Source organism: Archocentrus centrarchus, chromosome 18, assembly GCF_007364275.1.
Source record: "Archocentrus centrarchus isolate MPI-CPG fArcCen1 chromosome 18, fArcCen1, whole genome shotgun sequence".
Lineage (NCBI taxonomy): Eukaryota > Metazoa > Chordata > Actinopteri > Cichliformes > Cichlidae > Archocentrus > Archocentrus centrarchus.
The window spans coordinates 1,832,805-1,848,451 of NC_044363.1; the positions used below are offsets into that span (position 1 = coordinate 1,832,805).

Here is a 15,647-nt window from a genome sequence, read left to right on the forward strand (position 1 = left end):
TCCACTCTGCATTCATTGTGCATTAGTAATGCATATGTTGATAGCCATGGGAGAAGTCCCCCCCACTGCATTTTTATAACTCTGATCTATGGAAATGTTCACTTTTGTGAAAGAAAAAAAAAAGCTGCTGCAACATACCAAGAGACTGTAAATTTTCTTGGAAAAAGAGAAGGAAAAGTCATCCTCTCCTCTGCCATTATTGTGGCTTCACTGATGAAGATAAATGAGTGACACAAACCACATCACAGCAGAGCTCTCTTTAGCCATGGAAGCTGTGGGCCCATTTGCACTGATTACTCTGTGTGTTTAAGTACAGTACAGCATATCTTACCACATCAAGGAGGAGCGTGTTAACGTCAAAGTTGGGCTTCTTCTTTACACTGCGGATGACGCAGCTCTGGAGCATGCTGCCTCCACACTCCACCTGCAGGCTGGGGGAGGTAACGCTGGCCAGCTGGAAGCTCTTCAGGTTCCGAACGCCCCAGGCTAAGATCTGACAGAAGGACACAGAAACAGTTAATCAGGTGTGTTCATTTTTAGACTTACTGTCAAAATGCTGCTAAATATTGAAAAATGTAGAGAAGCAAAGTGAAGTAGCTCCCCCCCCCCCCCAACCAACAGTTTAAAGATGTTTATTAATAATAATAATAATAATAATAATAATAATAATAATAACTAAAAAACAATTTCAAACTCTTGCCTGAGTATCTTTCACTGCTAATTTTAACTGGTTTTCAGCTCCCAGGAAAGTGGTGGGAGTGAAACAGAGAAGTTCGAGCAGATCTTAGCAATACCTCGATGGCGGTTCTCTGCAGAACAGGTTTGATTCCCTGAGGAATCATGAAGACATTTGGCTCTCTCTGAGGTGGTGGGTATGGAAGGTCAGACTCCTCCGGCTGTGACAATGGATCCAGGACAGTGGAAGGTCAAAGACAGGTCATCACCGGGTAAGAAATTGTGCATTTCATGTACAGTGTTCCTGATTGGCAAATTTCACTCTAAAGGTCCCTCCGCTCAGGACAGCCATGAAATTTGGTCTATGATTTGGTGAGTTGTGGACATATTATGCAAAAACTTAGCAGATGAAAGTAATGGTTTGATTCATTTGTTTGTGTTTTTGCTCTTTCCACATTTTTAGGATCTAGGAACACATGAAAACACCAAATTCAGAGGAGGAATTTCCTGGTCGGAAATTGGGACCATCCGACGAGCACACGAATGCACAAAAAGAAACTAGACACCTTGCCATGCTGTTTACTGCCAGGCAAATCTTGTTGCATGGAAACGAACATAAAGAAATGGTAAATGACAATGTTTAGCATGAGCATATCCAACATGTTTTAGAGTGTTAATACCACACAAATATTAACTAAAATACTAAAATTAAAAAAAAAAAAAAAAGAGCATCAAATGGTATTTTAAAACAAGCAACACTCAATCTATTTTTGCCTATTATGTATTTGCATATATCTGCATATAAATGTTCCATTAATTTAATTTACATGTTTTTAATGCAAAAGTAATGTGGTAAACATGACACGCCTTTAGGCCCAAATTGTGTGAAACACATAAAACAATTTGTATGCATTTAAAATGCATTACAATTACTTTTCAATTTTAAGTCTGACTGAAAAATATGCAACACATTACATTTCCTATGTTGCAAATGCATAAACTGTATAATCCAAATATATGTAATATTAGGATGCAATTAAAATGCATAATAGGCCAAAATATTTTTGCAGCTACAAAAAATCTGTTGAAGGCTAAAGACGACATCAGCAGATATTTCTCCCTCTAAGCTACAGGATGTTTTCTTAAAAAAGTGGCATAATTATAGTACCAGCACTATAATTTGATTTTGATATAATGTGTTTTGTCTTTCTGCGATCACAAAACACTTCTTCTATGATTAAAATGATAAAAACATAATAATTACAGCTTTATTTTATCACCTTTAAACCCTTTTAAAGATGATAAAACAGCCATAACTGTAAGCTGAACTCACTAATAATAATAATAATAATAATAATAATAATAATAATAATAATAATAATAATAAAATAATAATAATATTTAGTCTGGGATCTTGCAAAACTGAAACTTTCTTGAGATCCAGTAAGAAATTAAAATGTAAAATCTGTCGTCTTTGGACTTCCATACACATCTCCAGAACGTACAACAATAAACCACATTGTGTTATTTGACAAAAAGAATACAGTTGATCAAAAATGAGCAGATAAAGATGAGCTTCTACGAGGGCCGGTGTTTAACATGCACATAAGATAAAGTTATCGGTGTGTGCAGTTAACGGACAGAGATATCAAATGGGATGACCATGGATGGGTTTGACTTGTGTTTCTATATTGTACCCATTGCTGCAGGTTTTCCACGAGGTATCCTGGAAACATCAGCTGAGGAAGTCGCAATGAAGAAAAAAGAAAAGATTTCAGCAAAAAAGATAAATCAAAGAAGTTGTAACTGCTCAAATATGCTGTAAAATGTAAGGTGTTTTTCACAGATTTGGAAGACAGACTGTATAAAAGATTAATGTATTTGAAATTAAGTCAATGCAGAAGTGCCCTCAACCTGAGTTAATTCTATCAGCCAGGCTAGTAAATCCCCTGGTTGCAAAAAGACATACTGGCCCTCCTTACCATAGATTAGAAGACAGGAGCCGTCATATTACCCTTTGGTTTTGTCATTTAAATAGAGCCGACTAATACGGGATTTTTAAGTCCAGTACCAATAACAATATTTGGTGAATTTAATCTGATATATCAGATACACAAAGCATTTGTTAGGTGCAGTTATTTATGATTTATCAGCTGTTATAAATGCTGACACTGATTCACTATATTGCCAAAAGTATTCGCTCACCCAAATCATTGAACTCAGGTGTTCCAATCACTTTCTTGGCCAAGTATAAAACCAACCACCTAAACATTTGGGGAAGAATGGGTCGCTCTCAGGAGCTCAGTGAATCCCAGCGTGCTACTGTGATAGGATGCCACCTGTGCAACAAGTCCACTCATGAAGGGACAATTTCATGCTCCCAACTTAGTGGGAACAGTTTGGGGATGGCCCCTTCCTGTTCCAACATGACTGCACACCAGTGCACAAAGCAGGTCCATAAAGACATGAATGAGCGAGTTTGGTGTGGAAGAACTTGACCGGCCTGCACAGAGTCCTGACCTCAACCTGACAGAACACCTTTGGGATAAATTAGAGTGGAGACTGTGAGCCAGGCCTTCTTGTCCAACATAAGTGTCTGACCTCACAAATGTGCTTCTGGAAGAATGGTTAAAAATTTCCATAAACACTCCTAAACCTTGTGGAAAGCCTTCCGAGAAGAGTTGAAGCTGTTATAGCTGCAAAGGGTGGGCCAACATCACATTAAACCCTCTGGATTAAGAATGGGATGTAACTCAAATTCATATGCATGTGAAGGTAGATGAGTGAATACTTTTGGCAATACAGTGTATATCAGCTAATATAGGCCCTGCCAATATATCGGTTTGGCTCTAGTTTTGAACTGTCAGCATTAGCACCACCAGATAATAATAAAAGATAATACCAGATAATTATACTGACATAAATATAAATACAAAATATAATAATATATAATATTTACTGGTGAAAATGGCAAAACAGTACTTTTTAAAGAATTTTTATAAATATTTACTCATTTCTCTCTGACTTTGATAGTGCATGGTATATTCCAACCTTTTCAGTCATATATACTAACAAACATTTAGATTTTGGGGGAAAATGCTGCATCTCCTGGTGTGGATTTACCTCGTCTAAGACGTGGGTGGAGGTCAGGATATCTCCCTGTAGGTGACACGACATAAGTTATTTTTCAAATGTAAACGGAAAAGACAAAAATCCAACAACGAGTGGGAAAAAAAAAAAAAACCAGAGTTAAACTTACCTCTTGACCTGGAATATGGTGAAGTGACGGCTGTTGGAATAACAATGAAATCAAATGAAATGCAAGAATAGTTTACATTTTAATCTAGTTATTTAGTGGAGCTGCTAGACCACATAATTTGTGCTTATGCTAAATTTACCCCATATTTACACACTTATGCTACTTTCCCACCGCAGAGGAACCGGTCCACATGCCAATGCTCGTGCTGTCCCCAATGAACCGGCGAAACGCTTAAGAACGGGCCCGCGTTCCCACCGCGTTTCTGTGAACTGCTCCTTTACATATGAGCGTGGGCGGGTCCTCGTCTGGACACGGAAGCCGAAGGTCACAAACGTGGGAGAACACGCTCCCCTTTCTTGTGCTGCAAATACGTTTTACGGCCCAAACCAAACTACTGCAGCATCTGTGTGCAGCACAGAGGGGAAACACAGACAGCGATTAGAGCAAGACGACAAGTACGCACTTTGTGTCCTTTTATCTGTGATATGAACTGATACAAAGCAGCAAGTTCAGCCTTAGAGCCCAACCTAATTCACAGCCGTGAAAATCGCTTCGCTTTTCTCATGTAATACACATGTAATATGGTAGAAAACTTGATGTTGAGTCGGCAGAGTCACGCCCTTCTGCCGCTTTCGTCACGAGTTCGTGGTTCGAGACCAGCTAGCTTGCGGGGCCGGAATTGAACCCGTTTTTCGGCCGAGCACAGAGTGTTTCGGCGGTGGAAAACCCGCCTAACGGTTCAAATTACGGCACGGGCTCCGGAACTCTGTTGGTGGGAAAGAGGCCTTAATCACCTCACCCTCACAGACTGATGCACCCAAATCAACACAACATGCATTTTAGTTTGTCTTTTTCTCCTTTGAATATGACAAGGAGGAAAAGGACCAGAAGTTTAAAGTGTAAAGTTGACCTCTGACCTTTTCTCTGCCTATGAGCTCGAAGGCAGCCAGCAGCTCGCCGGCGTTCTTGTTCCCCCTGCGAATCGGGAACCAGGCCAGGCGTGGCGAGCGAGTCAGTGAGGGCTGGCACACACAGCGGCCCATGAACTCATCAGCTCCCTGGAGAATGATCATACAACACAAGCATATGTTTGTTTTGCCTGTGTTGTATTAATACAGAAAAGCAAATAGATGTTCGGACACTTCCAAACTGTTTTCATGAAACTTGAACTCTCACGTATGTGTCCTGATCGTAGAGTTCCACCACAATATTGGGAGGATTGGCCACCGTGACCTCGGGGTCGCCAAAAATCTCCACCTCATAGAAGATGAGTGTCTGGTCCCAGGTGGGATTGAGAGTGTTACGCACCGTCACCGTCTTCTGGGACTGGTGCAGGAACGATACGATGGCGTAGGGGTCTGGAGAGGAAAACACTCTTGCTTTAATTTTCGCTGGTTTAAAATTGGTGTCCAGTGAGCACATATGATTGGCAGAGTGGGGTCATTTATGACTTAATTATATTTTATAAAGGACTACTTCTTTTTAATGGCTCTATTTTTGTTTACTTAACCTATATTGTTTCCTTTATCTATGACAGATATTCTGAAATGTTCTAAGAGCTTTTGGCATCACAGTTCCTTCCATCCATCTTCTGCTGCTTCTTTGGATCCAGGTCAAGAGAAGAACCATTTAAGGCACCACTACCACCAGTTTGCAAATCCAGAGGCACTGCCCCAGACCTCCACCCAATGCTGCAGAGGTGCATCAACCAGGGCAGCCCCACAACACTCAGGGCAAATCTCATCTAACCCAGGGGCCCGGACACTGGACAATTTTCTTACTACCTCAGAGTCACGTTTTAATTTACTGCCTAAACCAGAGTCACGGGTGATTCGTCCCTCTCATCCCCAGACCCTGCTTCCTCTACAGAGGACGTGCTAGTGGAGTTCAGGAGATCTTTGAAGCATTCCTTCCACTGTCTGACTATATGCTCAGTTGAGATCAGCAGCACTTCTGAACGCTTTCTCCCTCCTGAATCACCTGAGGTTTACCAAAACTGCACCAAGGCCAACCGAAAGTCTTGTTCCACAGGCTCACTGAACTCCTCCCACTCCAAAGCGGGACTATGTTTGAAATGCAGGAACCTGCCAGCTGCATCACAGTTCCACCAGATCGGCAACCTGCCTCCATAAGCTACCAAATGTAAAATGTTATGATCATTTCTTGATCTCACTCGCTGCCAAGTGTAACCAACAATGATCCCATATAAAAGTGAGATGTCCACTAAATAGCTGAAAATTTAAAGCTCTTATCTAAAGAATGTATTTCTCATTTTGATCGTAGATTGATGGATGTTGAAAATTTTTAAGAATGCATCTCTTAGTCAAGCATTATCAAACAGATATGTTACTCACAGTTACAGAGAATAAAACATAATGTAGCTTCTCAGAGAGACAAAACATACAGGCAGAGATGGTAGTTTAAATTTTTCACAGTGGGTACAACTATAACTTCACTGCCAAAATAAAATTAAAGTTAAATGCTTGTAACATCTTCTGGGTGAAGCTTTCAGTAGTCACTTAAGAGCTTTTGCTGTCCTAATTTGCAAAATAGAGGACAAGGTTATTGTTGAACATGCTGAATGCATTTAAAGAGGGTCCTCACAAGCACAGCAGTACAAACTTATGCACAATCATGTCCAAACTGTCCTGGTGTCCTGCAGTGACATCAGCAGCTTGGGAATGCCAAGCTCGAGACAGAGGGCTGGGAACGCCGCTCTGGGAAGTTTGTTATTCCAGGTCAAAACCGCTCTCCTCCATGTTAAACACACACACACACAGCTTTGAATTAAACACATGCAGCCTATGTACAGTTACACAGACTGAGGAGTTTGTTGTTTCAGGCCGGCTAAAGAGTCTCTGTGGAGCCGTTAGCATTGGAGTAAACAGAAGTTAAGATGCATTTTCCCACCAGCCCTCAATTAACCCCATATCTAACACACACACACACACACACACACACACACCACCCATGGTGACCCATTTAATTACCGTCCATTTCCAACATCCCATTAGCTCATAAAAACAGCAATACAAACTGCCCCGGGGGGTTATGTAAGTCTGTGTGTGTGTGTGTGTGTGTGTGTGTGTGTGTGTGTGTGTGTGTGTGTGTGTGTGTGTGTGTGTGTGTGTGTGTGTGTGTGTGTGTGTGTGTGTAGGGGAAGCAGCAGTAGTCAGGACCCGAGGGAGCCACAGAGACATAAGCACAATGAAGACTGGGAAAAAAGGAGGAGGAAAGGAGGAGAACGGTGGAAAGAAAAAGGAGTGAGAAAAAGACGGGAGGAAAGAGCTACCTCTGAAGAAGATTTAGATCTAAGATAAAAATACAGTTTAAAGGAGCAAAGATGACTTTTAAAAAATGAAATAAAAATGAATGCAATTAATTAAACTAAACTGTACAAATGTTCTGCATGACTTTAGCTCTGCATTATGAGGGGACAGAGCCTTACAAAATACTCTGTCAGAACAGAAACCAAAGAGCTTCAGGGCAGTTAAACCTGCGCTGTTTAACTTTTGCCTCTGTCTTCTGGATGTGAGAGTAATTACACAAATACTGCTGAAGGGCCTTTAACATCCAGACACTGAGCTGGACCCATTGGTGCCTTTTGGAGCTTTTTAATGGACTATCTGACAAATAATATAGCTTACAGCTTGCAAGAATTCCAGGTGCTTCAGTTTTGGTCAGTGAAATTATACTAGTTTCTTTGCACTAAATAGCCGATATACGCGTCTACGAGCTGCACCCGTGCAGGCTGAACGCAGCAAACAGAGGCAGACGGCAAAGGGAGCGCTATGAAGAGAAGCGAGAAAAGACAGATGTGCAGGAAAAGCAGAAAGAAACAGACAAAAGATGAAAGTCAGTCAGACAAAAAGACGACAGACAGAAGGAAAAAGAGAAAACAAGAAAGGCCTCAGTGTCTTTAATCACGGGCGCCCAGACGCCATGTTACACAAGATTAACGCACAAGTGAAGCCCATCCATCAACTCTACTCATCCATTGCACTGTGTGGGTGTGTGCGCGCTAAGGAGGCCGAGTGAAGGAGAGTGACAGCGATTCATCATTTCACTCTGTGGCCAGGATGCTCTCTGAGCTGCTTTCTTTCTAAGCCTCTCTTTAAACCACCTCTCATCTATCATTTCTCTCCCCCTCCATCTGTCCGTCCGTCCTTCTGTTTTCACATGCGAGTCTGCGGTGGGGCTCTGATTAACACAGGCTCGCAGCAGTCGTAGTTACCGTGACCTCTCTGAATTAAAGAGAAACGTGTTCTGTTTTTTTTTGCCCTCTCTGTTCTCTGCGCATGCTGCTGCTTCCCTCTGCAGTGCCGTAACGTCAAACTCAATTATAATCCAAGATGCTTTTGAATTAAGTCAGCACCTCCACCTCTCGCTCTCTCTTTTTCTTTCCATACAGAAGTCTGGCATGGATTTAATGTGCTTCATATTAAAGCTTCTTTATATTTATGTCCCATAGGGTTAGGGAAGCTGTATTTTGTTGCATGGTTTTAAAATGCATTTGTTAAAAAAAAAAAAGTCCTCAGATGGAGATAATGGGTTTATTTTACAGCACATAACAAAGTCAACATGGCTTAACAAAGCATAAAACACTACTGAGTATAATGAATTACAAGGTGCAGCAAAGCCAGCATGTGAGGGTCTAAGCAGGGTCTTAGGAGGTTAACTTGCAAATGATTTTTTGTCCACACGGGGGCAGCAGATACATGTTTTTGACTGCCTGATGAATGTACAGTTTATTTAATATTTGCTTTCTTTCTACGTCTGTGTTTGTCATTTTCTCCAGCTGCTAGCTGTTCTTAGTGCTACTAACTCTGTCTGTCTGCTATTTGTTGTTCAGCAGGTTTAGTTGGTTTGTGTAACATCTTAACACAAACTTTTCTACTGCCAGAAAAACATGTTCACATTTTAATTAGTACTGAGCTTCACAATTTTAAAGGCAAAGTGGACAACACTGAAAAAGGCCCTCTTTTCTTTATTAACCCGCCTGAATAATGGGAGTGAAATGTACAGCAAAAAGTTATCTGCTGGAAGCAGACATCAGTAGGTGGGTACACTGTGGGCATAAAGGGACGGACATTATCAGCAACAATTCTGATAATGGGATGCAATGATTCTCTGTTGGGGCCCAAAGTGTACCAAGAAACCCTTTGGGCCCCGCACCATTAAACTAGCACCAGCAGGAGCAATCTTAATCTCAAAGCAGGCAAATTCTGACCCTACCATCGAATGTTGGAGCAGAAACCATAACTCATCAAATCAATGTTTTCTCCAATTTTGGTGAGCCCATGTGAACTGTAGCCTCAGTTAGCTGCACCCGGAGTGGCACGCGGTACAGATGGTCTTCTGCTACTACATGCCATCTGCTTCAGGGTTCGAGGGGTTGTGATTTCAGATTTTAGATCAGCCTGAAGCGATGTGGTTGTTCAAAGTCCCTTAAAGCACCTTTTTTCCCCCCATTCTGATGCTCAGTTTGAACTTCATGTCTACAAGCCCTAAATGCACTGATTTGGTGCCATGTGATTGGCTGATTAGATATTTGTGTTAAGAAGCAGATGAACAGGTGTACCTAATGAAGTGGTCAGTGAGTGGATAAAAATCAGCCTCCCCTGAACAAGGAGTCAGCAAGTCATCAGGTGCTGTTTGTGTCTGTTTTTGTTCATAAGTACCAAAACACTGAAGTGAAACACACTAAACCTTCATTGCCTTGAACCTCTGTACTGTCCTGTATGTGTAAATATAGTAACACAGTTTTTGGCTTTATGTTTTGAGAGTGTTAAAATTCGTGCGCAGCAATCTCAACGGACTCCCATAATCACAACAACCCTAATTTCTTCCCAGACAGTGTCGCACTATAGGGCTGCGCAAAAATCCAGCTCGTATAATGAACTGTAAATACACATGGATTTGGCTGTTTTTATTGTAATAAAGGGAAAAACACAGGTGGTGCAAGTTCCCAGCATGACTGATGATGCACGACAGCTATGAGATTGGAATACATTAATATGATTTTAAAGGAGTCTGTGTGCAGTACCTGAGAAGCTGTCTTTGTCCATCGCCAGCAGGTCTCTGGCTTGATACAGGTAGCAGCGCAGATGGTAGCGAGTGCCACCTGTATATATATATACACACACACACACAAGCACACAAAGATAGACATGCACACACATCATTATACAGATAAAATAGGGAAGGGAAAGAAAGGGAGGAAAAAGGAAGCTGTCTTACGGTCAAAGAAACAGGAAATGGTAGGCCTGTTGACTCCAAACGTGGTTGTTACTGACTTGTCTTCATTCTTGTCCTCTATACTGCTCTGTGGAGGAAGAGGAGGGGAGCAGTAAGATGAAGATCACATTAAAAAAAAATAACAAAAAACTCTGAACTTCCACAAGCACAACAGAGTGCTTGCTTCATGTATGCCCTTTCAAAATAAAAGATTCTGCTACTTAACTTTTTCTGTATACGTCAAATCACATCTTTCCACCACAGTTAATTCTGTCTGGACTACTCTTTGATGGTTTAGTTGTCTCAGATCCACTGAAAGAAACTGCTGACGTTACAGCAGACAGGTTTGTCTCCAAATACCGATGCTAAAGCACAAAGTCAGGCCTGTTACAAAATGAATTCCAAGTTTGATCTGAGTGAACTTGACTGGCCTGCATAGATCCCTGACCTCAACTCAGTCCAGATTATAACTGCCCAACTTAAATGGCCTTAAATGGCTTCTTCTCATCCAAAATACCTGGAAATATTTCTCTAGGGAACAATTTTGGGGTGCTAAAAGGATTCCTAAGAAAACTCTGCAGTGACTATTTGGCTGTCCATGTCGCTTTGCTTTTGCTCATCAGTCTGTTTCCACCTTTTGTTTTTCTTTTTTCCATTTGTCCTGCTGTTCTTCATTTGTGAGCTTGCCTTGGTTTTTAAAAATGGTGCTTGTGCGGTTGTCCTCCAAAAGTGTAATCAATCAGCATCGACCCCTATCCAGGAGTTTTCAGGGGTTCACACTCCAGAGTGAGTACTTTTTTTTTTTTTTCCCCGAGAGCAGATTTGAAAGAAGTCCTACAGGTCTGGGTTGGATCAACCAGAAACTAACTGATAGTTCCTGTGGTGGAAAATGACCTAATGGGAGTGCATCCCTGCAGGCAGCCTTCAAAATCTTAGGGTGAGATTTTTCAGAGAGCAGTAGCTGTTATAGAACGACACATTAAACCAAAACACATGGGTATGAGTTTAGGTGTCTGCATAATTTTGGCCACTCCCTCACCAGAGAACACTCCAGAGCAAAGATGGCTGCCGGCCCCGTCTTCTCCAGCGGCTCCATGCGGTGCCTCCACCTGCGCCTCCTGAAGCTGTCCGTCTTCCTGGGCTTCAGGTGGAACCTCCAGCCGAACAGCGAGGCGTACTCCCAGCCCTCCCTCTCAGTCTCGTCGGGACGCTGCTGTGAGCAGGAACATGAATGTTATTCATCTTAAAAAAAGAAAAAGAAAATATAAAGACATGAGGGATGAAAGGCTGAAGAGATGCTGAAAGCTGAAGTTTCCGCTGTTCATTTGTGCAACTTGGTCGCCATCTAGTGGTTGTCCTGGGAAACTTCAGCTGTTAATTTTTATTTTCTAACCCAGCTAAGGAAAGATTATTAATCCAGATTTTTTGGCTGTCAGGGTAAAAAAAAAAAAAAAGGCATTTTTTGACTCCTCTTAATCACTTCTTTTCATTATATTTATCAATTCAGTGAAAGCGTGCTGGTTTGATATTTTTGGTCAGAGACACGTTCAGCATTCTGTGGAGAAAAAAAACATGCAATAACTAGGGATGGCACGATACCACTTTTTTTCTGCCCAATACCGATACCGATATTTTACATTTGGATATCGCCGATACTGATATAAATCCGATCTTTTTTGTATTATTATTTTTAAAAATTGTTTTTAAATGCCTGGATCAATTTTACGCAAGTCAACAGTCTCTCACACAACAAAATTGAAATCTTTTAGTTGTCCCACATACAAGACTAAGGACCAGGGGGGCAGAGCTTTTCAGGCAGTGGTGCCAAAGCTCTGGAACTGTTTACCACTCCAGCTCCATTTAGCTGACTCTGTGGCATCTTTTAAAAAACAGCTGAAAACTTTTCTGTTTAACCAGGCTTTCTGTTGACTTTATTTTTATTCTTTTTCTTTTAATATGGTAATGTTATGTTTTAACATGGTGTTTTATCTGTTTTTTGGGGGTTTTTTTGATATTGTGTTTTGATTATTGTACAGCACTTTGTGACTTTTTGTCTGTGTAAAGCACTATATAAATAAACTTTACTTACAACAATCGCTCTATCACCTGAATCCTGTTGCTCCTATGTGAGAAGGTGATGCATTGGCTGGTATGTTGCAAATTTCATTAGGGCTGCAACTATTGATTACTTTAGCAATCGAGTATTCTATCGATTATTCCATCGATTACCCAAGTAACTGGATAAGAAACACTTTTTTTGTCTGCATACTTTGTCAGTCAGTCAGTCAGTCAGAATAACTTCCGTATTGCAGTTTTTCCCTGTGTGAAACAAACAGGGTGGATGGAGCAGCTACAAAAATCTCTTTTCTTCACTTACTAATCAGCTGATTGATGAAGGACCTCCAGCTGTTTCCCAGTAAAGATTTAATGGAGGTTACAGAGGGAAAAGTTTAATCTGGACGCTAGAAAAACATTTCGTCCACTCCATCTGAGCTCACCGGCTCCGCCTCTTTGTGCTTGTGCAGACAGACTGCCCATAAAACAGCTGATTGCTGTTGTTGTGTTATCAGTGTTTATGTTGAAAAACTGGGGGCTGCGTGAACGTAATCTTGTAATTCACAAGCATTCTCCTAAATACGTTTCTACTGCAGGTCTATATTTAGTCACTAATCAGGGATTAAAGTATCAAAAATATTTTGACAGGGAAGGGGTCCTTCCGGTACCGGACAATCACTAGCAGTATGTCCAGGAGCTGAAGTAGAGAAAAAAATAACTGCTGAAATTCTCAGCACAGCGAGCACAACACACAAACACAGCAGAGAGCAGTGGAGGTGTGGAAAAACGTGTCAGCGATGATCGCTCAGTGTCAAAGGGAATCCGTCTCAGCGACGCAGAACTTTATAGAATCTGAGGAGGGTTTTTTCTAACTCCTGATCCCCAACTCCATTCCAGTAGGTGGCGGTAATGCAGCTCTAAGCTGGTTTGTTCAACCGCAGCACCACAAGAAGAAGACGACGACCGAAAACTGTAATGCCGCTAATGTGGGTCGGATCGGATTGCGTTTTTTTATTTCTTTCCGATATCCGATTCAGTAATTTAGGCCAGTATCGGACCGATACCGATACTGAATATCGGATCAGCGCATCCCTAGCAATAATATACAGCACATGGAATAAACAGTAGCTAACTGATAGAAAGTGTGGACAGGGGTTCAAAAGGAAAAAACTATTTTTTGAGGTGGAGGGAAACACAATTAGCCAATATGTATTTTTTTAATCTGATTAATTGCTTGATTGTAATAAAATCATTGAATCTTGTAATCTTTCGTGCAACACCTTGAAATTTAGAATTTCTGCTGGTTTTTTGCATTTTCATAGCAAAAAGCAGAATAACGTATTTCTGCTTTTGCATTTTTTTTAATATGTCCCATATTAAATATGGGACATATTTAAAATATCTAAAAAATAAAGTAAATAATGTTCAAATTGATGTTGGACTCTTTTCTTTCTCTCTTGCTACCTTTCTCAGAGCGTCCATCTTCTGTTGGTCTCGTCGCCTCATCCGTATCCATCGTCTCCGTCGGTTGGTGTGGTACATCTTCTCTGCCGGCACCCACGACTTGGGACGACGATCTGGGGGAATGGTGATGCCGTACTCCCAGCCTGAACACACAGAACATGACTTAGTAAGTTTAATTCACCCTCTCTTATTCAAAGGGGTGTTTTTTTTTTTGTGTGTGTGTGTATGTGTATATGTGTGTGTATACCTTGATCATCTACAGCCCTGTTGAGATCCTCACTCCACTCCACCTCCTCCCACACCCAACCAGGAGGGCACTCGACCTCGTCCTTGGGCACCGCTTTCTCCCCGTTCTGACACAGACAGTGTTTAGATTAACTGAGGTGAAGAAGCCACAATACGCTACAGAAACACTCACACGTACCACATCCGTGTATCCTTCTGGCATGCCGATCCACTGGCCGCCTGGTAGCCTCATCTGGTTTTCAAACACCTCCTCTGTGAAGGTCATGTGACCAGCGTCCACATCAAACAGCAGTCTGAAGTATTATCAGCACACAAACAAATACACACAAATATTACCACAATTTGTAATGACTTTCCTTTGCCATATTTAATTCAGCACTAAACAGCCACAGTTGTGGTCAGAAGTTTCCATCGTGGGCATGAATGTGAATTTTTGGGCCTTTAATGATTTCTTTAAACTGTTCTTTTTCCAGGGTAGAAAAATCCTACAGCAGACATCTTTAATGACTTTGAAAAACAAGAATAGGATGCACATTATTATTCCATTATTCTGTTAATCACAGAACAATGACAGGGTCGAAGTTTAAAAGGCACAGACTCACGTCTTCTCAGGGCTAATATACCAGTCTCCAGCCCAGGTCCAGCCAGGTGAGGGTTTGAAGCTCTCTTTGGGCAGTTTCACTCTCCCGGTGATGTCACTGAACTTGGGGTAGGTTAAACCTGTTGTTCCCCAGCTGCCCACCAGAGCAAGCCGAGTCTGGTTTTCGTACTACAGATAGAGAGACAGAGGCAGGCTGGGGTCATGGGCTGACATTTTTAAAGCCAATATTTGAGACTTAAACCTAGCTGCTCGAAGGCTGACTTCTTACCGTCTCAGCAAAGACAGACAGTTTTCCTTCAGTGTATTCGTTGAAGTGTTTCACATCAGCGGCCAATCCAAACCAAACTTTGACCCTCAGCTGACCGGGAAGCTTGGCTTCTCCGCCGCTACCCTGTGGGTGCTGTACAGCAAACACATGCAGCCGGTCAATATGTCGAGAAAGAATCGGATTAAAGTTAAAAAATAAATAAATAAAAAGATTAAAGTAAGAGGTGGGATGTCCTCTGATGTAAATTGACTGTGTGTGCGCACCTTAAGAAAGACAGTCTGCAGCTGGCCGCAGTGTTTCCCACAGTGCTGCTGGGAGAAGATGACTGTGTGTGCTGGGATGCGGTGGTACGCCACCCTGCGGTCGCCCTGCAGCATCCATATCACAATGTCTGGAAGACTGTTCTGGGGCTGGGCGATAGAAAGACAGGGAAGAGGGGGATTAGTCGTCATTAGTTTTCTTATTAAAAGGATCATTTAATGTCCACACACACACACACACACACACACGTTGATTAATCTTTAAACAAGTGTGGAGTTTCCCTTCAAATACCAAACCACCTCAACTGGCTCCTTTCGATGTGGAGGAGCAGCAGCTCCCAGCCACCCTTCAGAGGAAGCTCTTTTCTATCGCTTGTATCTGCAATCTCATTCTTTCAGTCACTACCCAAAGCTCATGACCATGGGTGAGTTTAGGGATGTAGATCAACCAGTAAATTGGCAGCTTTGCTTTTACGCTCAGCTTCACCACGACAGACCGGTGCAGCGTCTGCATCACTCCAACCGCAGCTCAGATCGGTCTGTCAATCTCCTGCTCCCCTCTCCCCTCACTTGTGAACAAAA

General features: G+C 41.8%; 1 protein-coding gene across 1 annotated transcript in view; it reads right to left on the reverse strand.

Moving 5' to 3' along the window:
- Positions 1-15,647, reverse strand: part of dysf (dysferlin, limb girdle muscular dystrophy 2B (autosomal recessive)) — a 46,847-nt gene that overhangs the window by 1,963 nt on the left and 29,237 nt on the right. Inside the window, exons 24-39 of the mRNA XM_030754206.1 lie at positions 15,069-15,215; positions 14,806-14,937; positions 14,539-14,705; positions 14,115-14,229; positions 13,938-14,043; positions 13,691-13,833; positions 11,211-11,384; positions 10,175-10,259; positions 9,981-10,058; positions 5,111-5,292; positions 4,852-4,992; positions 3,935-3,964; positions 3,799-3,834; positions 2,373-2,414; positions 795-896; positions 332-493 (exon numbers count right to left, since the gene is read on the reverse strand). Coding sequence (XP_030610066.1) covers positions 332-493; positions 795-896; positions 2,373-2,414; positions 3,799-3,834; positions 3,935-3,964; positions 4,852-4,992; positions 5,111-5,292; positions 9,981-10,058; positions 10,175-10,259; positions 11,211-11,384; positions 13,691-13,833; positions 13,938-14,043; positions 14,115-14,229; positions 14,539-14,705; positions 14,806-14,937; positions 15,069-15,215 — 1,842 coding nt within the window. The remainder of the gene's footprint in view (positions 1-331; positions 494-794; positions 897-2,372; positions 2,415-3,798; positions 3,835-3,934; positions 3,965-4,851; positions 4,993-5,110; positions 5,293-9,980; positions 10,059-10,174; positions 10,260-11,210; positions 11,385-13,690; positions 13,834-13,937; positions 14,044-14,114; positions 14,230-14,538; positions 14,706-14,805; positions 14,938-15,068; positions 15,216-15,647) is intronic.